The sequence below is a fragment of the Anopheles marshallii genome, chromosome X, assembly GCF_943734725.1.
Source record: "Anopheles marshallii chromosome X, idAnoMarsDA_429_01, whole genome shotgun sequence".
Classification (NCBI taxonomy): domain Eukaryota; kingdom Metazoa; phylum Arthropoda; class Insecta; order Diptera; family Culicidae; genus Anopheles; species Anopheles marshallii.
This window is the reverse complement of record NC_071325.1, coordinates 12,251,898-12,275,902: the sequence shown is the minus strand read 5'-3', so window position 1 is coordinate 12,275,902 and position 24,005 is coordinate 12,251,898. Positions and strand designations below refer to the sequence as shown.

Sequence of the window (24,005 nt, the reverse complement as noted above, 5' to 3'; positions counted from 1 at the left end):
GGGTCGGGCCGAAAGCTTCCCAATTGCAGCAGCGAATGGCCGGCCGACGATGTACACACAAGTATTAAGAGTATTGTAAGATTATAATGTCGATATTAGGTCGTTAACGCTGGATTACATTTGAGCAAAACACAGTTTACTAGTAGTATTAATCGTTCTATGTACATAGCGGAATGCTGTTCGATTATAGAGTTTGTGCGATAAACACAAATCGTAGATTGAAATGGGATGCAAGAGAAAAAAAACCAAGTCCTTAAAAACGATTTAAATAATGCTTGCTAGTGGGTAAGAAGTAGTAGCAATGGAAGAAATGATTATTGTCCAGTAGGATATTACTCGTAATGCTGCTGATAGAATAAACCCAAAACAAGGAGAAACCCCTAGCAACACTAGCCCTTAACAACGACGCTACATTTACGGAAACGTTCTTCTACTACCAGACGCTACGCGTGAACAGGGTAGCCATATTATCTAGGTGTCCTTCGGTATCAAATGTGAACAAAAACAACAACAACAACCACAAGTGCGTTATATCACTGACTCACCTAGCTTAAGTGCTTTCGATATCTCTAAAACATGCTGGATACGCAACGGGCCTATGTGATGGAACTGATAAAAAACAAACCAACCAAAGTCGAAATAGACCGCAACGGTCAAGCAAACAAACTATCCTATCAACAGTGAAAGATGGAACGATAGTCCTAGGAACAGGTGTGTGGGTAAACGGTGTGGGAATGCGCAAACCGCCGCCGGCCTCCTCATCCTTCGCGTTCCACCACCGGCATCAACAGTTGTGACACTTTACTAGCCCGACCTCGTCACAGTTCATACACTTGAGGGCGACAAATTCGGCGGTGAAGTGGTTCCGATGGATCGATTTCTTCGAACCGCCACAGGACGGACACGGTAGTAGACGGTAGCCCCCGCACACCTTGCACATGTAGGGCGACTCCAGACACTGTACGGAAACGAAACGCATTACTTTTGGATACTTGTTCCAGCTGCCACTCTCATACTAACCTTGTAGGGTTTCAGCATTTTCCGTAGCTCACCGCTTTCGTTAAGCCGCTCGATACATTCCGCATCCTAGTTTGCCGAGGGAAGGGTTACGATTAGCGACGGCAATTCGAGACAGTCGTGGATGAACATCCTACTTACCCCGATGTGCTGCCCATCCACAAACACCTGCGGAATGTTGATCGTGTCGACCTGCATGCGCTCCTTAATCTCCTGCTGATACTCATTGCTCATGAATATATCCTTCTCCTCGAACTTGACCAGCAGCGTGCGCAGGATTTGCTTCACGTTCATGCATTTCGTGTACGTCTCCCGCACGATGCCCATGCTGGTGCTGTAGACGACCACCTTGCCAGCCTCCTTGTCCTTGTAGTTCTGCGCACGGAAGAAAGGAAAACACCGGAAATGTATGCGAATGGATAGGTAGAGCGGTCTGGCGATGCCATAATCCAACGCGAAGCGTTGTATCTGACACACCTAGCGGGGTGACACACTTTACGGCAAGTGACACACATCGGGAGCATACGCGGTGGCGCCAGTTTTGCATAGCCAGCAAAAAAAAATAAAGCAAACTAAAAACAGCAACAATAAACTCCAACTGTACGCTACCGCACATTGTATCGGCTTGGCGTATGTGGGTCAGAGTCAGTCATCCCGTGTTGGATCAAGGCTTCGGTCAAGGCGAAAGAAAGCATTCTGATCCGGTTTGTTGTACATTTTTCCCCCATCCCTGTCCCACCAGCGAAGGCCAATGTCGGAAGTGTAGCCAACGGAGGGGAATTGTCAACGGGTCAAACCGGTTCTGGCGAGTGATTCCCGCCTTGAAAGGGCCATTGATGGTGGCGAGCGTATCCCTAAGCACCGTTAAGCAGATATAGGTCCCCCGGGTGGCCTACAAATGCGCAGTACGGTCCGATTCTGGGCGAAGTCGAAAATCTGGAGCGTTCCTGGCGATTCCAAAGATACCCTGGCTTTGTGCACCATTCCCAGCGCGATACGTGATTGGAAGCGCATTAGCATTAGACGGTTACCTTTGCTTGCCAAACATCGCAACGCCTTTCTCTTGCCCGCATTCATGAGGATACTGGCCCCGTTTACTGATGTCTACGGATGACATAAAACGGCTCGTCTAGCAAGGCAATCACCCAAACCGTTGACTTCTGCAGCGATCCTGCTCACTAAAAAAAAACCAAAAAAGCAATGTTTGATACGCCGTGGCCAACCGCGACGGCAAGCGGAGGGCCAGATAACAAACAGCAAAGCACCGCCGCTTGATGGCGTGTTGCTGATTAACATACACGACGTAAGCGCGCCTCCTTTCGCTTCGGACAGCACCCATTGGACGCGGGTGACTTGTTTGCTCAGCGGTGCGCTTGTCTGGAAAATTTGGAAGCCCCAGATTTGATGCGGGTGGTTGTTGACCGTCCGCGCCACACGGGCCTGCTGCGGACGAAAAGTGAAACGTGTGACGCCCCCGCCCCGAATGCCGATGATCTTTCGGGGTGATCGATTTCCCAACACGCGGTACGCCCAAACACCGCACGGCGGTGGTACTTTGCGCACCGAAGCCACCCCGGGTGAGGGTGGCGAGCGGACGAGGGTGGGTGTGTTGGGACTTTCAATTGTTGCGAAAAACTGTGGTGCGAGTTCGCATAGACATAAAACATCTCACAGTACCCGGTGTGGTATTGTGGAGATATTTGGAATTAGCGTACATAATTGCGTAATGGCGGTGTGTGCTGTCAAAAACGAAGAAACAAAACAAAAAGCCAGAAGCTACTAAAATGCTTATCTGCTGCGGTGCAATTGTGCAATTGAGTGACGGTACGGTGATGAGACCCGCCAGCTTCATCATCCCAAGTCGAGCCGCGTAAGCATTTCGTGAGACTTCGTGCACTAACTTTCGCATAACGCTAATCGTGCGAAGATTAGCGAGGCCCTAATACCCGGTGGGGGTGGCTCCGGGGTAACGTCCAACCATATCACATCAATGCTCACGTCTGCTTCACACACAATTAGGGCGGCTAAATTTGAACCGTTTGAACCTCCCGGAAACCTCCAACCCAGGAAGAGCCACCCTCACGGGCGGGTTATTGTTTCAGGGCTCTGGAGGGTTTAGGCGTCGCTCCCAGACAGACTTAAGCCACATCCACGAAACAAAGCCCCGAACTGATGGCGAGCAGTCACGTCTCCAGTTGTGTTGGGTACCGCGACACGCACTTACCTTGAGGCCGGTCTGCTGCATCTGCAGAAAGGTGGCGATACCGTTGCGCACGCGGTTCTTCACGCCCCGTACCGTGCCCTTGTTGCTGCGGATCGTGGACGTGCCGTTGCTCAGGTCCTTCAGCCCGGCGAAGCTTTCGTCGTCGTCCACCACGGACGGGGTGGTTTCCGGCGAGCTGCTGCCCGGTTCGGCACCACCGTCCGGCCGGCCCCGCTCGTTGATGTGAAACTTGTAGTACCGATCGCTCTCGAACTGATTGCTGCGCACGCTTTCCGTCGTGAAGGATCCGGCGGAGCAGCTGCTCTGGGCGCGCGCCACACCCGCCGGATCGTTGATGGCGGTGGGGTGCATATGCTGGAGGTAGTTGCTTGATGGGTCGTGTTGGTGGTGATGGTCCGTTTGATCGGTGGCCCGGTGCATCCGGTTGCCGCATTCGAGACTGTTGATCTTGTCCATCAGGATGGACCGGGTGGTCGTGGTGGTGGCAGCGGCGGACGCGAGGCTGCTCAGATCGAGCGTACCCGGCGCATCGTTCGGGCCGGGACCGACGGGGGCGAAACGTTTCCGGTGCGTCTCCCCGTCGACCGAGTCGTTATCGTCGTCGTCCGTACAGTACACCTTCGGCCGACTGCCACGGATGGCGGCCAGCAGCGAGTCCGGCAGAATGCAAACGCTCGGCCCGTCCCGCTTCGCCCCGAGGTACGCCGGCAGTTTCGGCCGTAGCTGATGCGTCGGCTCACCGTTCACCGTGCTGGAATCGGTCGGACTGGCCCGTACGGCTGTGGCCGGCTCTAGCGCCGTGGCGTGCGCGATGGTGGACCCGCCAATCTCCGCCAACGGCTGCAAACTCGACAGGTGCTCGAAGTTGAGCGAATCACAGCTCAGACACGATTCCGATCCGTCACTATCGGTCGCAATGATGCACCCGAGCTGGGATGGTGGCTGCCGTTGCTGCTGTTGCTGCTGCCGCGCGGCGAAACTGTCGGGCGTCAAATCAACGGACGTTTGATGTGTTCCGTGTTCGTTTTGTCTGTTCCGTTCCTCCTCGTGCTGCTGCGCCAGCCGCTGAAGTTCGATGTGATGATGGTGGTTGTGGTGGCCCTGCTGATTGATAACGCTATCCGTCACCTTATCAACCGGCGAAAACTGTCGCAGCACGGTGCTGCCCACCGGCCCCGTCACCGTAGTAACCGGCGGTGGCGTTTGTGTAGGTGACACCGGCTGATGGAGACCGTCCGCGCCCATGCTCTTCTTTATCGCGGACGACGATTTCAGTATTTGCGACATCTTTTTCGGCAGTGGTGGCGGCGTCAGCTCGATATCGCTACAGGTGCCACTGTCGAGCATGTCACTCGGCGAGCACTGACCGCTGCTGCCGCCGGACGCGGACGACGATGCGGTGCGCGCCCCGTCCCGCGCCATCGCTGCCATGTAGTAGACGTAGGGGGAACTATCGAGCACGGCCGAATCGACGGTGGGGCCGCCCTTCGACACTAGTAACTTTTTCTGCACCATCTCGCCTTCCTCGTGGTCTAGCGGCGGTAGAACCGCGTCGGCACTGGACTCGGTACTGTCCGCGCCCGGTGGCGTCGTCGGGGGTATGCTGAGCAGTGTCCTATCCTCGATCGTAACCGTCACCAGCACGGCGTCATGCGATGCAGCCAGCAGTTGGTCCGCGTTATCGCCACCTGCACACACCGCACTGTCACTCGCACCGAGCGATACTACCGTCACCTGCGAACTTTGACACCTGCTGCCACCAACTACACTAACACTCGCACCAGCGCCACGTACGCTGTTGTTATTGCAATCCTCCAGCGGTGTTGGTGGAATCGACTGCTGGTCACACTCCGCCGGGATGATCTGTATTCGCACGACGTTGCTGTGTGGCGGTGCGCTACAGTGTACCAGCGCTGAGGGCAATGCCGTTGTTGACGTCGCTGCTGCGGGCTCGTCCGTTGACGTACCGTGTATGTACACGATCTGCTGCTGCTGCGGTTGCGCACCGTTGATCGTAGTTGCTCCGTGATCGCTGACGATCGTGGCCAAAGTGTTGTGGTTCTCCGCCACTTGGTTGATCTCGGCTGCGGGAGCCTCCACGCCGCTGGGGGCAAGTGCCGTTATAAACATCAGCCGCTCTGCTGCTGCCAACTGCTCGGACGCCTCCGGTACCTGCACCGTTGGGGCGGGTAGCGTTGCTTCTTCGGCAGTGCTCGGCACCGCAGCGTGCTCATCGGTGGGTTGCTCTGCCAGCTCGCAGTAGGAATGCTCACCACCGTCGGCCACCACCACCAACGATGGAGGGGACCCGACCCGACCGAGCGGGAGATCCACATCACCGTCGGTGCACTCCTCCGCTTGCTCCCCGCTCGCCGCATCGCTCATACAGCAAGCGCCATCACCATCACCACCGGCAGCACCATTCTTCTCCTCCTCGTCCTCACCCTCCTCGTTCACAGCACCAACGGCATTTACCGTTGCTTTCGGGAGGCACGTTTTTTCCAGCTGCGGTCGGTCTGGGGAAGCTGCACTCGCCGAGTCCATCTAGCCTTTTTTTTCTGCTTCGTTCTGCTTCTCCGCCTCCGGGATCCTCGTTTGCCTTTTTTGTTCCCACCGAACTGCTACGCTGGATACTTGGCGCTCTCGCTCGCTCGCCCACGCTTGCCGCGGGTCTTTCTCCCTCACGCACGCAAACAGGTGAGCCTTGCGAGCGCACACTCGCTCACTTGCCTTCTCGCTCTCGGTTTTTTGCTACCGTGCGCTGCCTGCAGCCAGGTGGTGCACGCACGGAACGGAGCGCTGGGAGTGCAGCGAGTTTAACCACCTGTGAAAAACAATTTAAGCAGAAAAGAAAAGAGAAGATGATTGGAGCGAGCGAATGGAAAGCACGAATGTGGTTGCGAGCGAGCTGCCATGGCGTAGCATATGAGTACAAGCTGTTGCTCTGCCGCTCCCGCCTGCCCGCAATGCTCCCCCCCCCCCCGGGGGCAGGAGCAACTTGTTGTGCTTTTTTTCTTCTCCACCTGTTTCGCCCGGAGTTCCATTCCGGCGCTATCTGTCCCCTTTTTGCGCCCTATGCGCAACGAAGAAAAACGGGAGATTCGGGCTTAACCCGTTTGGGAATCTGCCCGGCAGTGGGGAGGTTTTCCCACCCGTACACGTAATTCCCATCCCATCCGCGGTCCGGCACACACCCCCGGTGTATGTGGAGCATCCGGACTAAGAATCTCCAAGTTTCTGGAGGGAACCGTGGTACGTGCGCTACGCGCGTTGCAGCTTGCGCAGAAGAGAAAGTATGTTACGCCGTGGAGGCGCGCGGGAACGCAAGAAGCTTCAATCACGGGGGGATGGGGAAGAAGGCAGCAACCTCCCCCCCCCCCCCCCCCCCCCCCCCCCCCCCCCCCCCGGCTGTAATAATACTAACAATAATAGCACCGCAAACCGTGGAAATATGGGCGAGAATGGCGAACGCTTCCGCTTCACTGCAAAAAAAAAACTAAAAACACTGAAAACCCCACAGGAAAATCATCTCCCTATTCCAGATGGGTAGCGCGTAGTAACTGCGCTGGGCGAGCCGTGAAGCAAAATTTTCAGTACGCTTCGGTGTGGCAACAGAAATAGAAATTAAAAACTTCTCTCCCCGCGTGAACTCCAAATTTGGAATAAAGTTTCCTTTTTTTTCGCCTGCCTGCTTTCTGCCATTCCCAGGTTGTTTGGGAGCGCTGTTGCGCCTAGATAGGAGATTTTCCCGACCAGAAATTAATCGAAGGAAGGAAAGTTTAACATTTTCGATCAAGTTTGCTTGGGGTGTCGATACCACATGGAAGCAGCTACAATGTTGAGTGAAGATCCGATGTGCAGTTGCGCAAAAAAAAAAAAACACACACACACACAAGTTGGTTTTTCGGAACCCCCGTCGATACAGGGCACTGCACTGGGTGCAGGAACCGCGCGTTGGTTGGTGTGGCAGTGTAAGGGCACAGGTTATGGGACCGGATCAATTGGGGGTTTTCCACTTAACCGGATCTTGCTCTGGTTTTGCAGCTCGCTGCTGCTAACCCCCCCTTTTTTGGGGTGGCAAAGAGCTTTCAAACTTCTTTCAAACACCGAACAGGAATGCATGAATGGGCAACGAGCGATGCTGGAGTTAAATCGAAACTATGCCGGTTACCATTTGATCCGGTTTTACCTGTTTCATCTACAGCTGCATCGTTATCCCGGTGGTTTTGGATGCACTTTCTAGCTGCACTGGACGCACTACTCTACTTGGTACTTTGTGGCGTGCCAGCTGTCCCCATGGTACGTGCGAAACACCAGGATTCCAGGCGTACGATAGAAGAGCCACGCAACTGCCGCCTGGAGCAACAGGCGAACTAGGACTCCACAGTTGGGAGTGGAGGAGTTGAAAGTTGCTCAGCAAATACACACATGCACTCACACACACACACACGTACGGAAAAACACCCACCTGACTGGATCCGTGGATGTGGTTGCATCGATCGCAGCCGATGCACTCCAATGTCGGACCAAGAGGATGAAGCGATAGCCACGAGCGACAGGTTCCACTGCAAGATCGCCTGGAATGGAAGGCGCACACAGGCCAGTTGACCGTTCCCAGCAGCAGCCCAGTCTCCCAACAATCAAATAAAAAAAAAAACAAGACAGACACACGCGCACGGTGGAGTAAAACTTTCAAACGATCAGCAGCCGGTGGCTCGCACCAACCATCGCAATATCACCAGTTACCACGCAGCCACGATATCGGCGGTCGGATACTCCACTGTCAAAGTTGTGACTTCTTTGGCTCGCGATGTAAAATGGGTAAAAGCTAGAGCAGCGAAATGTACGTCCATAAAAAGCGGAAAGAGCGCGGTGGCACATTCAACGCAAGGCGAAGAGTGTGGGTGTGTGAGTGTGTGCGTTGCTCGTACACCATACACCGAAAAAAAAAGAAAGCGTACCACCCCTATTCGCTCCCCTGTTGGGCCTGCTGCCGAAGCTCCAGAAGGTTTTGGCAGTGTGTGGTACACATTTTGCGGCCACAGTCTTACCGCAAGCGAGACAACGGAACCGGATCGGTTGCCCTGCTCTTGCGCGTAGTGAACCCGCTGCTGCGGCGTTTGGCGTTGTTGACGTTGGGGTTTGGGGTTGGGAGCTCTGTTGCTGTTTTTGTTGCTTCTCCTTTTCATCGGAATCATAATTTGATAAAGAGGGGTGAGCGCGTGCGGTCCGTTTATTAGCTCGGTCGGTTGAGGTTCATCGCTTCACTCCCTGTTGAAGTCTTTTGTCGGGGCTTCTAGAGCTGTGGTGTACTGCTGCTGCTAATTAAAGAGTTAATTTCTACGTTCGTCGTTGAAGAACCAGAATGATTGCTAGCAAATATATTGAGAAAGAAGAGAGCCAGATATCCCCCTATCCCCCTCATCCTCTCTCCACTCCCTCGATCTATTACTTATCTCATCAATTATTTTACGATGCTAGAAAAATATCTAATTAAAATGGACTTAGAAAGCATGAAAAAGAATGAAAGTATACGTAACAAACGAAACATTCTAACACACGCAGCGTAACGAAACTATCTATGCAGTTGATTCTATAACTAATTCGTAATTATTCTGTTATTGGTGATGCCTAAACCCATTTATTCTACCCCTTGTCACCAATATGCTGCTAGTGAGAATAACAGAGAGCGAAGTATAAAAAGAGTGAAGAGCGAGAGAGGATAAAATAATCAATTATTTAACGAACCCCCTTGCTGTAACTTCTACGCTTGTTCGGTGTGCACTATTCTCCGACTTGAAACATCACTTCTAAAGAATAATTTCGTTTTGCTTCACACGTTTCTTACCGGGGTGGCAAGCGTTTATATTTCTTCAGCTTCGTAGGACATATCCGAATCATCCGAGTAACTGTAATAAGCTTTCGCTTTCTTACGCTCCCGTCGTTTACTCTTAGCCTGGCTCTTTCCACCAACTACCGGTGCAACATTATCGTCCTCCACCATTTCTTCACCTGCCGACGGGGCGATGTTACCTTCATTTGTCGATTTTAAATCTTCCTTCGGAGCGGGGTCGTCCGAAGTTTTCACGTCCTGCGACGTGTCATCAGTTGGATTGGCACTCTTTTGCTTCTTCACCAGCTCCACTAGATATTTATAACGCGCTACGCACTCCTCCTTCGATTTGCCCGGTACACTATTAGCAATCTTCTGCCACCGGTCATAATTCGCCGATTTCGGATATTTTTGAATAGCAACCTCGAGTGCTTGCTGCTGCTGCTGTGTCCAGTTGCTGGTCGCTGTTTCGTTCGTACCGGCGTCACGCGTTTTCGTTTTCACCTTGACCGGACCGGTCACACCAAACGAAGATGCTTGCCCGGATTCGGACGAATTTGTGCCCTCCGACTGGTGCGGCAGCCGATACCCACATTCCTTCATCTTTGCGGCCATGTAGGTGATTTCTTCTACACTTCGTTGCATCATATCCGCTATTATTTCCCAGCGGTTACTGGTACCGCCTGGATATTTCTTCACCAGTCGAACCAGCTCCGTCAGGTCGTCCTCCGTCCAGAGGCCACCAGATTGTGGTAAAGGAGTGTGTGTACTCTTGTCCGCATCGCCATCGCGTGCAGGTTTCAGAATGCGCTGACTGTACGCGGCCAACTCTTCATCCGTTTTCTCCGGAACTAACATTTTTTTCGATCGTTTACGCAGGATGCGATTTTCTTTTTCCCTTGCCCGTTGCTCTTCGAGGTTTGCTTGCAGTTCGATCTCTTCCTTCTCCCTGTACAATAAAATGAAATGAACAAAATATTCCACATACCCAGCCACGAGTAATTTGGGGACACTCACCGCTGAAGTTCCTCCTCTTTCTGTTTCTTCTGCTGCGAATAAAGCTCGAACATCAATCGGATGGCTGCCGGTGTACCGGTTACTGTGTTCCAAACCCACATGGGAATCTGGCAGGGCAATGTGTTCTTAATGCTGGGCAGAGGTATCTCATTTATTAGCTCTTCCAATTGTACGTTTGTCTGTTTCTTCTTGTTTAGCTTCTTAAGCTTACTGCCCACAATTTGTTCCTGCAGAAGAAATATCGGTACACTTAGTTGCTATCACTACAAACGGTTGATCAGATTGCTCTTCTTACCGCTGTATATTTTTTCTCAATATACGCCGCCCAGGCTACAAAATACTGCATCACGGTGATAACAACAAACAGAATGGTGGCACTCTCGACCATTCCCATCTTCCGCACGTGGCGGTAGTAGTAAAGTGCAGATTTCCAGTTTGGCATACCTTCCTTCAGCACTTTATCATATTTTTCGCGCTTTCCCGGGTCCTTTAAAATCTCGTAGACCGAAACTAGATTGCGAAACCGAATGTTTGCGTCCTCCGCATCATTTTTGTCCGGGTGGAGTACCACCGAAAGTGTTCGGAACGCACGCTTAATTTCGGCCAGAGTCGCAGTTTGATTGATGTTCAAGAGTGTGTAGAAATTTTCATTCACCTCCTCCACGAGATCGAAAAGTTCCATGTCTTCCGAGCCCCAGCCATGAGCAGAGCTGGGCGGTATGATTTGCAGCACCATTAGAACCAGCAGCAGCAATGTTGCCGCACCAGCACGTTGCGTTACTTTCATGATGGTGCCTACCTTCCGTCACTATGCGCTGGAATTGCCACGCAACTGCATCTAATGTTAGTGAAGACGTAATGCTAATAAAGTGTTGACGACAACTCTCGGATTTCACAAACAACCCTTAAAAAACATTCAGTTCCGGTAAACCTACCCGTGATTGTTTGTACGTCATCTATGCTTACGAATACATACGCACACAGTGTCAGTTCAGCTGGGTCTGACACAAGGTTATTATAGGGTACCAGCGATGGTGGGCCAATGTTTATTGACGTTTTATCACATGACAGTAAGGTCCCGAGGGAAGGTTCCATTTTCCGGTCAGATTAGACCGTTGTTCACTTTATTCACAATTGAAACCGGTTGTGGATGAAGTGAATCAATCGTTCCAATTAATTCCTCTCGCAACGCAAAAAAACAAGCTTATAGTTAAGTTTCTGTTTACGCCCGGCCGTTCTTCGAATAACACATCGCTCGCAATAATGTGGCTGGTGAAATGTATGGATTTCTTCGGCTTCGGCAACATTTGCTCCTGTGTTAACATTTGCTACATGGTCTTCTACAACAGCCTTGAACAGCGCGCAGAAAACAAGGCTGGTTTGATGCCGTTTCGTGACAGTTCAATTCCTAGGTGCTCAACTGTCAAGTCGTTTGTCAGTTAGGCAATATTTGAATTTGATTTCAATTTCATTCTTTGTGCAATATCACTTGTTTAATTATAAAATACAACTTACTAATGTATTTCATTTGCTCGAGCGGTATATAATACATTTCTTTCTTGCTAACGTATGGTCTGTATTCGTACCAAACTGTCAGCAATATCCTTGATAAATTGCGTACGAAATGCCATCATGATCGTACCTCTGATTTATCCATTGTTGTTATGTTTATCCAAAACTCGAGAAAATGCATTTTTGTAGTCTAAGTTTTATGCACATTCGCACCTTGGAAGACAAGTATTTAAAAGTGTGATAAGTTTATAAATATTATGATTTACTTAGACATGAATCTGTTGAGCCTTTTTCTTAAGCGAATGTGTAATTAGATTGCGAATAGACAACACTGCCACGATATCAGTTTTAGCTATGATTGTCTAATCATTCACCGTGACGGGCCAGAGGCGGGTATGAAGAAGTGGATTGTGAGCTGAAAGATTGGGTCAGGTCCAACAACAATACCCGTCTCTGTTGTTTGCCATTTGCCTGCGGTACACGCCGCCTTTCGCTGCTGTATCTACCCGCTAGCGACTCGGTAGACTATATTGCTATGCGAGCGCATACCGGACGCATTCAATGGCGGGATTCCACGCCAATCGCACGCCACTACAGAAGCGAGACAGCCACGCGGTGCCGAACCTTCATCAATTCGTGTCGTTTTGTAAAACGGAGCCAAAGGTGTTAGTAGTGGTGAGTAGCGACGGCGACTTTAGTGGGTGCCAGGTAAACAACAACGCGACTACAGCGAGTGTGGTGTGTAGTGTGAGACAACACCGACATATCTAGCCGTTTTGACCAGTTGGCATGGTGTCGGAGCGTAACCGGGAGTGTAACACCGTCCAGTGATACTGGTTTTAATATCCTGTGTAGTTATTGGCTGCTTGTGGTGTGTCTTGTTTTGTGTGCCTAATTTGTATGTTGCTCAAATTGTACCAAGAGCTCCCAAAGGATATCCATCCTGCAGTGTTCTTGGATCCAAATCTCCACAATATCTCTCTTTCGCCACATTTCGTAAACTGCAATAAGGAGTACATTTCCAAACTACCGTTTATTTGAAGGTGATCCAGAAAACGAAACCAATTCCGCATTGTTCCGCGCTGCTGCTTCAATCAACCGCCACACCAGCCGTACAGACAGACCGCGCACCAGGTGGATGATCTGGTTTCGCTACCTGAGCGAAAGTGTCTTAAGCAGAAGGCCACCGAGCAGAGTCGACGTGCTCAACAAAAAGCTGCTGTTGGGCGAGTGAATATTTCTTCCAACTGTAGCAAACACCCGGCACGCAGTGAAACAATCCGTTCCAAGCAGCAGCGCGGTGTAAGAAGTATTGTCGAATCTTAAAGGTGATAGCGATAGAGCTCAGGATGTACATTGCAGGTGTTGAAGGGTAAGTCAGTTTTTTTGCATATAATTGTAAAAATTTCGTTCTCATTTTCGCTTGTGCAGAATAGAATAAGTTCTACAACATTACATTATGTTCTGAGAAAAGTTCATCTCAAGAAGTTTAGTTTCTTAAAAAGATCATCTGTAATTAGGTAAGACGAGCGGCGAGTTTATTTTTAGCAGCTTTTGGAACGGATATGCCGGATGTGCAAATGGATACAAGGAAGTATCCGACAATGAGTAATTCGCAGTGAAGGCGTACATCTTACCGGAAGCCAATTGTTGTCTAACGCTTTTAACCGATGATGCATTTTATTCAACAAAACACTACTCAAACAACAAACTATCATCGAAACAAACGATTGTGTGGCAGAGAAAGAGAGAGAGAAAGAGGAAAGCAGAAAAAAAGATCAACCACCCAGCACTTTCATAACAAACGACGTAACAGCTTCGAAATCGACCACAAAATGAACGCCTTGCTTTTCTTCCACTAACGAAACCCGGATAAGGAGGAAAACAAACAGACGAAATGAAAGTGAAAATCGTTCCAACAGAGCCTTCTCTTTCGTATCGATCCACGATCGGAATTCGGCTATTTCAACAAACCTCCTCGTCCACCATTGGTGAATGAGAGGATATTTGAAAGAAGGCGGAAGTTTCGAGTTCTGGCTTTTCAGTTCAGTGCTACATTTGGTGTGCGCACACGACCGTTCACTTTCATTTAATTGCTGCACCACATTTCAAGGTGAGAGATGCAGTTCTGACGGTGGCAGATACCATGTGTGTGATGCAGTTCGTAACGAACTCCTATGTATCACCACAAACCAATTTGAAAGCTACCCGCGGTATTCGCTTCAGATGCGTGATTGTTTTGCATTAGTTGGGTTTGTTTGTTTGTAAAACGTTAGCCTTTTTAGTCGTTCTTGGCCCATGCTCTTTTGTTATCAGTAGATGTGACACATTTCGCCGAGACCTTGCCCTTACAGTTAGACAGTGTCGAGTGTAGTTCACTGCCAAGTTTAGATTGTGGCGCGAAGAAGCGTAATTTGGTTTCATGGTTGATCGACTTAGATTAAGCCACTCTTAAGTTCTTGCTTGTGTTTGTATCAAGTACTTTTATAACAGGGGTCGTCATGTTTTGTATTGAGGTTTAACTTTCGATAGAATTTTTAACCTACCGAAGAAGGTCGAAGATAAAACTGGAAATGATGCAAGAGATCATAAATTAATATTGGATTGTATTGAACAGCAACAAATTAGTTTCTAAAGAGATCTTTTATCTTTTATCAACAATTTCGTTTCCTAAACAACAACTGTTTTGGTTTGATCTTGTGACAATCTATCAGATTGATTTTATTTTAACTTAAGTTATTCAGTTGATATTGGATTGCGTACATGGGCTGGTCTTAACACGCAATTGGGTTTGGAATCTGTATAGTTACATTTCTTAAATTAAAGGCTAATATTTACATTTAAAATGTAATAGTTTTCCGGTGAGATTCGATCCAAAAATTTCTGGGTTTTTGCTGGACCCAACGATGTATCACCCCGAGAATCTGTGATGTGAATTATTCATGGTCCAGTTAAATTCTGTAATCTAAATCTACCACTACTGTTGTGTGATTGAGACGTTACCAACTGTTCTGCGTTTTAATAACATCTGGCGACCCCTGCTCCATATTAATAACTTTCTTTTTTTACAACCCACGAGTTATACTGTACATAAAACGTTTTAACACCACTTCCGGCGTTACAACAATCACAGTGATATTTATTTAATAATTGTTCACTCGTAAGTGGGCAACAGCTAACAGTGAATATGCCAAGCGTTAGATTAGAAATGACGTTCTAACCTTGACATAATGCATCCGATCACACCCATTTCGGGGGAGGGATATATTGAGCATGTTTATCTAAGTGCAGCAAAGATTAGTCCATTCTGGTTGGGATTTTAATTACACCATAAACCTGTGCATTGACCACTTGAACGTACCAAAACAAACCACTCGACGTGTAATCGACCCATGTCCCCCCGATAAGGCGAAATCAATCGGGGGTTTTTTGTTGTTGCTGCTATTTCCAACATTTGCGTGTTGGACGCTTTTAAACCCCTTTTAAATGTTTTGGTGCTCTGTTTAATGTGTGTGCCAATATAAGAAGCCTATCTCAAAAAACACGGAAGAGAAGGTTTTTGCGCATTAGAAATGATTTATAATCTAGTCAGTTCGCGGATGCTTTTTACTGGACAAATGGGCGCGCTAAACATTAACGTGTTCATAGTTGAAAGAAGAAAAGCACAAAATGATAGCCTGTTCATCAAACCGGTGTACAATTGATGGTCTTGTGAATAATCGCACAAAACACCAGATGCCATATGCGATACACCAGAGATAAGGCGTGTGTGTGTAGGTAAGGGTCGTTTGATAACTCGTCTGTCAACGTTGTTGCAAGTAGAGCGTTGGAAGAAATTTGTTTCCTAGATCCGCGGTGTGATAAACTTGGGACGCAATTATGATATATACACATGTCATACTTAATGGGGAAGTGTTCCATCAGCCCATCAGCGTTCTGCCCTTGTGGCTTCTTCTAACGAGCTACATCATCATGCAACACTAATTGATAATTGAATTTTGCATTCATTCCACCTCCACACCCTCATATTGCATACATGGTCACTCACTCTCATGCGGATCAGGCCACATTCAACTGTTTGGGTTGGTTAAATTTGACCACAATAGCCGTTAAATGATAGAATAACAACCCAGTAGCTTACTACAAGGCCTTCAAATGTTAAAAAAACACCCTAACAGTCTCTTTTAACGAAATATCTTAAATATAAAGTATTTAAAACTATTTATCTAATTCTAATTTCAGCGGTGCGACACATTCCACCTTGGTAATCTGCGATGAGGCGGGACAGGTGGTCGGCCGAGCGAAGGGCCCAAGTACAAACCACTGGGCGGTTGGAATTCCGGGCGTAGCAGAACGGATCGATGCAATGGCCCGTGCCGCCAAGGCAGAAGCGAATCTGCCAGAGGACCAACAGCTGACAGCGGTCGGGCTATGTCTCAGCGGTGCCGAAGCAGAGGAAACCAATCGCGAGCTGGAGACGTATCTTCACACGCACTACCCGATGGTGGCAGAACGGTACGTGGTGTGCAGTGACACTGTCGGCAGTATTCAGGCCGTCTCGAACCTGGGCGGTATGGTGATTATAGCCGGAACCGGATCAAACACGCTGCTGCGCAATCCGGACGGAAGTACTCATGGTTGTGGTGGGTGGGGTCACATGATCGGTGATGAAGGTGGTGGTAAGTTAAACCGCAAGCTCCGGTGGAAGCTTTCCCAGCCAATGACTGATGTGTTCTGTGTGTCGTTTGCAGCCTGGTGGATTGCACGCAACGCAATCAAGACCGTGTTCGACCATCGGGACAATTTGAAGCGATCCAAGCACCCAATCGACCGGGTCTGGCAGCTGATCCAGGAACACTTTGGCGTGCGGACATTGCACGATCTGCTCGATCACAGCTACGGGCGATTCTGCAAGACGGCGTATGCGGGACTTTGTGCTAAGCTGGCTCGAGCTGCGCTCGACGAGCGTGAACCCCTCTGCTACAAGCTGTTCAACGAGGCGGGTCAATCGCTCGCACGGTCCGTGTGCGCACTGCAGGATAAAATCTCCCCGGAGTTGTTGCGCCCGTCGGCTGCAGGTTCGACCTCCGCACTGCTCGATATCGTGTGCGTCGGTTCGGTGTGGCTTAGTTGGGAGCTGTTGCGCGATGGGTTCGTGTCGGAGCTACGGTTGCAAGGATTCCCGCACGATTTGCGCCTGTTGCGTCTGACCACGACAATGGCGCTCGGGGCCGCTTACCTAGCGGCGGACACGTACAAGCTACGTTTGCCGCGAGACTACACCGGCAACTATGACGTGTTCTACACGTACCGGGCAGTGGCGAGCGAGAACGGTAACGGAACGGAACATCAAACGAACGGCCGAAGCTAAAACCGCTCGAAAGCTTGGGGGTTAGTTCTTTTCTCCTGATAACTACTAGGCTCGATGCGCACGGTTTCTTCCATTTGCTACGCTACAAGATTGAGATTCGACACAGTGTGATACATGAACAAGTGAGGGTTGTCTAGCAGTAGTTCTAGTAGTAGTAGTACGCATTGCGAATGCGGCAACATAGGTGCAGAATACAATCCACGAGACCTGATTTAAGAGGCGTAATGACACGAACACCTTACAAGAGGCGCGTGCGAGGTATATGTGTGTGTGTATTTTTTTTTTCATGTTTTCATATATTTAGGAAATTCATTTTATTGAGAGCTAACTAATGTGGGTAGAACCCAGTTGACGGAATCCTGGAGATACAAATACCCGCGTATTCCAAGTTATTCCAGCAAGTGCTTCAATTCCGTCAAGGAGAAATGTATTGTTTTAGTGGCACTTTCCATATGAATGAACATGAGTATTGATGGCCAACAAACGTGTCCTTTATGCTGTTTTACTTCTCGTAACCTGTGCACCCACTAGCTAAAGCATCGTCATATATCGATTCCAGTCTTATTGGTTCTATGGTGTGATGTTGTGGAGGTGTTTGTTTGCAGCAAAATAAATAATGTCTACATATATTCCAAAATTCGTCAAGCAGGTGTTCGTTGTTAACGGATCTAAATTAATTCATTTGAATCAAGTCGTATGTGCTTCGAAAAGCGAAACAAAACAATCTAGCAATATACTATAGTCTAGGTTGCCGTATCCTCCGGGAAAACATGCACCGTGGTAAGTTGCTGGCCGCGATAGACCGACATTGACAGCTTTTTGTCCTGCTCCAATAGCAAATCATAAACGTCGCTTGAATTTTTAATCTCCTTTCCATTAATGTGCGTTATGATATCACCCGGCTGCAATCCTCCGCTATTGGGAAGTAATATGAATAAGTTTGTAATGTGTGCATAAAGTTCAAGGAAATAGCAACGCTTACTTGTACGCCGGAGATCCTTGGATTACCTTCCACACCAACACGCCACCCCGCACAAAGGGTGGAAAATTGTGATTGCGTTGCTGCAGCTCGCGCAAGATTTCGGGCGTAAGGGTTAGCATCGTGATGCCGATGTATCGTCGGTAGGCGGGCACATTACTGGCCGAGCGCCGTTCCGATCCGGGAGGCGATTCGTTTATTTTGCGCAGGAACTCCTTCGCGTGGTCGATCGGAATGGCGAAACTAATCCCCGACGTGACCTTCATGCTGTTGATGCCGATCGCCTCACCGTCGAGGTTTACCAGCGGGCCGCCAGAATTGCCGAATGTGATCGCGGCATCCGTTTGGATGTAGTTAATGTCCTTGCCGCGCAATCCAAGCTCTTGCGACGGGCGCTGCGTTGTGCTTACGACCCCGGCTGTTACCGTGTTGTTTAGGGAGAGCGGACTCCCGAGCGCTACCACCCACTCACCCGTCCGCAAGTCCGCCGAGTTGCCGAGCTTGAGCGTCGGCAAATTGTCACACTGTACGCGTACCGTAGCGAGATCGGACGCCGGATCAACGTGCTCGACGCGACCGGGAAAGGTACGGCCGTCGTTTAGCTTCACCGTAACCATCGTGTGCGGTTTGCTCACCACAACGTGCGCGTTCGTCAGAATCAGGCCGTTCGATTCCACGATAAACCCGGACCCGGTTGAAACCGTCATTGGTTCGCGGGTGAAAAAGTCTACATGCTGTCGATCTCGTATTTCCAGGTATACCACAGCCGGTGCCGATAGTTCCACCGCGTCCGCGATGAAATTAAAATCTCTTCGCTGGCTACGTTTTGGGGTGAAGTCCGTTTTCGCACTAACTGCCGGTATTGCCCAACTAAAGCCGCGCTGTTTGCCACAGGTCTGCAACTGTTTGTAAACGAGCAGTCCCAATACTCCGGTCAGTGCCATCGTTATGCCAACTTTGCGGTGAATATTCCAGCCATTATCGTTACGTCCATGCTGTTCGGTTGTTTTAATCGGTCGTGACGAATTTGGTAGATGAACAATCGCCAGCAAACGATGCCGGTAAATAGTGGAATTTCGCAACACGCAAAACATGCTTTTCACAGCCTACAATTAATCCTAAAATAGATACATCAAAGAGCATTTGAACAACGTTTTACTCTGCCGATACATACGTGTACTTTGATCATCGGTAGCCGCGTACGAAACGAAAACGTTTCCAGAAACCGTTTGACAGCATCACCTGATTTGTTTGACGTTTGCGGTTGTTTATGTTACGGCTATGTTGCGTACAATTGAAAGCGACCCCGTGCGTGTGTGCGTCAAACACTGCGAACAATCTGTAAATAAATGTATAGAACGAAACAAAACGTATTTTATGTACCACGCAATATGTTTTCAAATTAAAGTTTTTTTTTATTCCATTCGTTTATTTGTTTGGTTTACAAAGTAAAAAAATGAAATTCTTCCATATGGGGGAATTTATAAAGCAACACTATTAAACTATTATTGCTTCTATCGCCGTACCGTCGTATTGAACATATTCAAAGCTCATTTAGTTGAATAACAAAAGCTTATCGTCGTCGTAAATGACTTACAGATGAATAAAACCGCGAATTAAACAGCATTGGTACAACCCAGGGGTTAAATAGAACATTGTAACTCACACCGGACGGCTGACGAAAGCACAAACACTTGAGAATTATTAAACAGAGACGTTACTTTTCAAGTTATTATCAAGTTCTACTACTCAACAATATGGAGAAATATATTTAATAAGCATAAAATTAATATAATTAATATAATCGTATCAATATGTAAACATCAGCAAATGTAATCCCATCATTAGCAACACTTTGGAGGAGTTGGGAGTTAAAGCGACCGCTCCCAATAACTATAATTAGTAACTTTCCAAGCGCCACAGCGTATTTTTAGCTCACACCTTGTGGGCCCTTATCGCAATCAGCATTTCGGGAGTTCAATGCTCAAGCTTCCCAGACACACTACGGTCGCAGATACTTCTTAACATTTTTTCAAACGCAACTGATTATGCATGTAAGGGGCTTGGTCTTGGTTTATTCATCAAAATGCTACAGCAGGGGACTTCATTGATGGTACAATATTGATGGAGGAACAATATAAAAAATACGACTATGCTATTTCTTCGAGTAAAGAATTAGAAACGTGAGCCGTTTAATACGTAGCGGTGATCTTAAACCACCAAGCAAAATCTATCGTAAGGAACCTTTCGGAAAATATATGATCGATCACTAAATTCAGCCAAGGTTTTGTGAGCCAAGTGTTGTAAGCCTTTGCAAACGTTGATAAAGGTATTCCTCTAAATTTCGCTTTTACAAACAATCCAAATATATCCTGACGTAATCGTTAATTAAAATCGTCATAAAAGTGCTGCGTGATCATACCACCTTGGTGCAACGTATGGTGCAAACATGGTACATTGTAGTGTGTGGTACATAAAGAGATAATACAAAATTTCCACAGCTCAGCTCATAATACGAAAAAAGAACCACAACAAAAACAATAACGAAAGCTGGGAGCTTCCAGATGAACCAATGTACTGCTCCAATTGAGGACGGATGCTTTATAAGCCGGTGTACCGACGCGCACATCCTCCATTCTGCCCACAGCCACCAGCGATGGAAACCGTCTACACCAGCACGCGGATATTTGTCAATAGTGCCAGCCTGCCGGCGGATGTGTTTGCCGGCGGGATCGTTGTGTCGGCCATTGACGGTAAGGTGTCACGCGTCCTCCGCTCCCGGGCAGCGGTCGACCGTTACTTGAAGGACAATGAAGGTGATTTTAAGGTTAGTGTCACGAGAGGCACGGTTTTCTCTATCACAATACTCAACCTACCTGGATCCTGGATTCGTTCGCCAGGCCACTGCCTTTCCGGAAGATTTGACACTTTTCGGTTTACCAACAGCATTTCGACTTTGGCAATCTGTTGCTTATGCCCGGGCTGATCGATACGCACGTCCACATTAACGAGCCGGGTCGCACCGAATGGGAAGGTTTCCACACCGCCACTAAGGCGGCCGCAGCCGGCGGTTTTACGACGATCTGCGACATGCCGCTCAACTCGATACCGCCAACGACCAGTGTGGCCAACCTTCGCACCAAAGTCAACGCAGCGAAGGGGAAGATTTTCGTGGATGTTGCGTTCTGGGGCGGGCTGGTGCCAAGCAATCAGCGCGAGCTGCGCCGCATGATCGCGTCCGGTGTGATTGGATTCAAATGCTTCCTATGCCCCAGTGGGGTGGATGAGTTCCCACACGTGTCGGAGGAGCAGGTGTACGCAGCGGCACGATTGATCGAGGGCACTGGTGCAGTGTTGGCTGTAAGTAGATGTGGCTGAGAATTTCAGTATTTTATATGAAAGGTGGCATAACTACCTTCGTACAAGATGTGGAAGCAAGTGTACTAGAGTTGAAGGATGTCCATGCATACTAGGAGTTCATCTCTTCGGTGTCCTTCAAAGCAAATCATATCCATTCCCCAATATTCCTTTATAGTTTCACGCTGAGGTCGAATGTCAACAACAGCAAAACGAAGACCTGTGTAACATCAACGATCCGTTCAAGTATCGCACATTCCTCCAATCCCGTCCAGATAGTATGGAGCAGCAGGCGATCGAGCTAGTGGCAAAAGTGGCTCAGCAATTCGATGTCCGGACACACATCGTGCACCTTTCGTCGGCACGAGCACTACCGACAATACGGCATGCCCGAGCGCTCGGTGGCCGGCTCACGGTGGAAACCTGCCATCACTATCTTGCGCTCGCTGCCGAAGATGTGCCGGACGCGCGCACTGAGTTCAAGTGCTGCCCCCCGATACGCGATCGCACCAACCAGGAGCAACTGTGGCGTGCCGTGCGGGAGGGCGAGATCGATCTCGTGGTGTCGGATCACTCGCCTAGCACGCCGCAGATGAAGCTGCTTACCGATGGGAAGCAGCGTGGTAACTTCCTCGAAGCTTGGGGCGGTATCTCGTCCCTCCAGCTAGGGTTACCACTGTTCTGGACGCACTGTCAGCAGTACGGTCTCACGCTGGAGGATACGGTCCGGTTGCTCTGCACCGAACCGGCACGTCTGAGCGGGCTGGACCAGTACAAGAGCCGCCTCGAACCCGGCTACGACGGTGACATCTGTGTGTGGGATCCTGAGGGGACGTTTACCGTCACGGAGGACATGATCGAGTTCCAGCATAAGGCGACACCATATCTAAACCGTACACTGCACGGCGTGATACATGCGACGATTCTGCGCGGCTCCCCAATCTATCTGCGATCGGATGTGCCTTCATTTTCTTCGCCTTTGGGCAATATACTCCTTGGCAGCAGGAACGACAATACCAACAACCATGGTGAAGATAAGCCACTGAATACGTCTTCTGAGGAGGATGAGTTGGAAGACGATGTAGATTTGTGAATTGCTGCAATATTCATAAGACAACCAGAATTATACTCCCCTCTTATAGTTCTAAAATATCTTTAGATATCCTATGATGCCTCTACGAGGTACTACACATAGTGCGTACTAGTGAAATAGAGTCGTTTCGTAGGCACTGTGCTTATGCTAAACTTACTACCGACAAATGGCGGTAGGCTGGTTGTGACGTGATCACCGCATCTCTCGGGACGAGGTCATTGTGCCACGAATACGTAGATTAATTGAATGGAAAGTTTTTCATAAACTGTTTGGCATTCAAACTGACTTTTGCTTGATTTTTGGTCAACAGGTCGGATCCTTTTAGGTGATAAGCGCAGCGCGTTGGAACGATCAGGTTTAATCTCGTTAATAGGAAGAATATGTTGGGAACAGATGTACAAAAATAAAGTACAATTTTACATCTAAGCTTTGTTGGTGTATTGCAACTCTTTCAGCGGCGTCACATGGTCAAGTTTGTAGAGAGGTGGCAGTGGTAGTTGGTGCCACTTTTTTTTGAAGAATTCATTTGTGATGTATTCTCTTCTCCTTTTTTATTGGCACAACAATCTCAAGAGATGTAGACCTGCCAATTCTGGCTTTCTTTTACTCCCTTCAGTTGCTTTATTTTGTAACTGTAAGACGAGCCTCCATCTACCATCGTTGGCACTTGGGACGGAAGAAAACATGTATTTCCGGAGGTGTCACAGAGGTTGCGAAACGTCTTCTGGACATCAGGCGGCTGTTTGATTATTGTTCTCGTAGCTACCATGGGCAAAAGGCTATCAGGCGTATTGTGAAAGATTATTAAAAGATCACCACGGGTGAGACAGATTATCTGGGACCCCCCCTCCAGCAAGAAATTTGACTTTTCCATTTAAAGTTCACAATCTACTTTCTGGCTGGATCCACTTTTGGACCATTGGAGAAGTGTACTGTAGTGAAGTACTGCCTCAATTATATAACGCAGCGGTTGGGATCTGTAACCGCAAACAACACCAGACATTACAATTCTTGCTGAATTGGCAGGTCTTTTTGTTGAAATTCTGTTTCATGTCAATTCCAAACATATCTTAACATCCCCCCCTTCAGTATTGCAATATTAGTGAATGCCCTGATACACGGCAAAAGACGTTGGTGCCGAAAACATGTTTAGTTCGAACACCGTCGAATTTAGGATCTCCAACCTCGCACTTGCTGTTTCCAAACCACCATGATCCAACCGAAAAGCATCTTCTGCCGTACTTCTACCCAAGCATCGCCTTACCGCACGGAACCGCAAAAGCAGCTCGGAATATCAAATGTCGAACTGTCAATAATTTTGGACCTGACGGCCGCAAAATGCTGCCACGGGGTACCTCGCTGTCGTGTGTGGGCGCCCGCGGATGTCGTTTTCTTTTTTGCTTAATTCAAATTAACGACCATCAAGTATTGTCGCTGTGGTCCATGTGTGACTCTGTATGATTTTTCGAAGATCCCTCAGTCCGGGTATTAAAAAAAAACTATATGGCAAGTGTGCTATAACATCACAACAAAGACACACGAAAAAAAAAAAACTCTGTAAGATTAGTTTACACCCTACTTGGCGCCGAGATTCACTACCAC

General features: G+C 48.6%; 5 protein-coding genes across 5 annotated transcripts; 2 read left to right on the top strand and 3 right to left on the bottom strand.

Annotated features, from left to right (window-relative positions):
• Positions 1–784: 784 nt before the first annotated feature.
• Positions 785–5,785, bottom strand: LOC128709600 (glutaredoxin domain-containing cysteine-rich protein CG12206-like). Its single transcript, XM_053804609.1, has 4 exons — positions 3,242–5,785; positions 1,159–1,392; positions 1,021–1,086; positions 785–958 (listed from the first exon to the last, which is right to left on the bottom strand). The coding sequence occupies exons 1-4, from the start codon at positions 5,783–5,785 to the stop codon at positions 785–787; spliced, it is 3,018 nt and encodes a 1,005-aa protein (XP_053660584.1).
• Positions 5,786–9,104: 3,319 nt separating this feature from the next.
• LOC128709634 (uncharacterized protein F54F2.9) lies at positions 9,105–10,878 on the bottom strand. Its single transcript, XM_053804642.1, has 3 exons — positions 10,387–10,878; positions 10,092–10,318; positions 9,105–10,023 (listed from the first exon to the last, which is right to left on the bottom strand). Exons 1-3 carry the CDS (start codon positions 10,876–10,878, stop codon positions 9,105–9,107), a joined length of 1,638 nt encoding a protein of 545 aa, XP_053660617.1.
• Positions 10,879–12,946: 2,068 nt separating this feature from the next.
• On the top strand, positions 12,947–16,974 carry LOC128709163 (N-acetyl-D-glucosamine kinase). The gene is made up of 3 exons (XM_053804151.1): positions 12,947–12,975; positions 15,846–16,282; positions 16,355–16,974. The coding sequence occupies exons 1-3, from the start codon at positions 12,953–12,955 to the stop codon at positions 16,972–16,974; spliced, it is 1,080 nt and encodes a 359-aa protein (XP_053660126.1). The 5' UTR covers positions 12,947–12,952.
• Positions 16,975–17,717: 743 nt separating this feature from the next.
• LOC128719781 (serine protease HTRA2, mitochondrial) lies at positions 17,718–19,142 on the bottom strand. The gene is made up of 3 exons (XM_053813416.1): positions 19,128–19,142; positions 17,957–19,059; positions 17,718–17,889 (listed from the first exon to the last, which is right to left on the bottom strand). The coding sequence occupies exons 1-3, from the start codon at positions 19,140–19,142 to the stop codon at positions 17,718–17,720; spliced, it is 1,290 nt and encodes a 429-aa protein (XP_053669391.1).
• A 1,407-nt stretch (positions 19,143–20,549) lies between these two features.
• Positions 20,550–22,403, top strand: LOC128708761 (allantoinase). The gene is made up of 3 exons (XM_053803744.1): positions 20,550–20,780; positions 20,900–21,313; positions 21,489–22,403. The coding sequence occupies exons 1-3, from the start codon at positions 20,550–20,552 to the stop codon at positions 22,401–22,403; spliced, it is 1,560 nt and encodes a 519-aa protein (XP_053659719.1).
• The last annotated feature ends 1,602 nt before the right edge of the window (positions 22,404–24,005 follow it).

Excerpts from the sequence above, each read along its gene's own strand:
- LOC128708761 (XM_053803744.1), top strand. The coding sequence starts at position 20,550 with ATGCTTTATAAGCCGGTGTACCGACGCGCACATCCTCCATTCTGCCCA. Across the intron at positions 20,781-20,899 it reads ACAATGAAGGTGATTTTAAG|CATTTCGACTTTGGCAATCT; the intron begins GTTAGTGTCACG and ends GTTTACCAACAG. Across the intron at positions 21,314-21,488 it reads GCACTGGTGCAGTGTTGGCT|TTTCACGCTGAGGTCGAATG; the intron begins GTAAGTAGATGT and ends ATTCCTTTATAG.
- LOC128709600 (XM_053804609.1), bottom strand. The coding sequence starts at position 5,785 with ATGGACTCGGCGAGTGCAGCTTCCCCAGACCGACCGCAGCTGGAAAAA. Across the intron at positions 1,087-1,158 it reads TGGATGGGCAGCACATCGGG|GATGCGGAATGTATCGAGCG; the intron begins GTAAGTAGGATG and ends TCGGCAAACTAG. Across the intron at positions 959-1,020 it reads AAATGCTGAAACCCTACAAG|TGTCTGGAGTCGCCCTACAT; the intron begins GTTAGTATGAGA and ends GTTTCCGTACAG.
- LOC128709163 (XM_053804151.1), top strand. The coding sequence starts at position 12,953 with ATGTACATTGCAGGTGTTGAAGG. Across the intron at positions 12,976-15,845 it reads TACATTGCAGGTGTTGAAGG|CGGTGCGACACATTCCACCT; the intron begins GTAAGTCAGTTT and ends TTCTAATTTCAG. Across the intron at positions 16,283-16,354 it reads GATCGGTGATGAAGGTGGTG|CCTGGTGGATTGCACGCAAC; the intron begins GTAAGTTAAACC and ends TGTCGTTTGCAG.
- LOC128709634 (XM_053804642.1), bottom strand. The coding sequence starts at position 10,878 with ATGAAAGTAACGCAACGTGCTGGTGCGGCAACATTGCTGCTGCTGGTT. Across the intron at positions 10,319-10,386 it reads TTGAGAAAAAATATACAGCG|GAACAAATTGTGGGCAGTAA; the intron begins GTAAGAAGAGCA and ends TTTCTTCTGCAG. Across the intron at positions 10,024-10,091 it reads AAAGAGGAGGAACTTCAGCG|GGAGAAGGAAGAGATCGAAC; the intron begins GTGAGTGTCCCC and ends TTTATTGTACAG.
- LOC128719781 (XM_053813416.1), bottom strand. Across the intron at positions 17,890-17,956 it reads CAAGGATCTCCGGCGTACAA|CGGAGGATTGCAGCCGGGTG; the intron begins GTAAGCGTTGCT and ends ACTTCCCAATAG.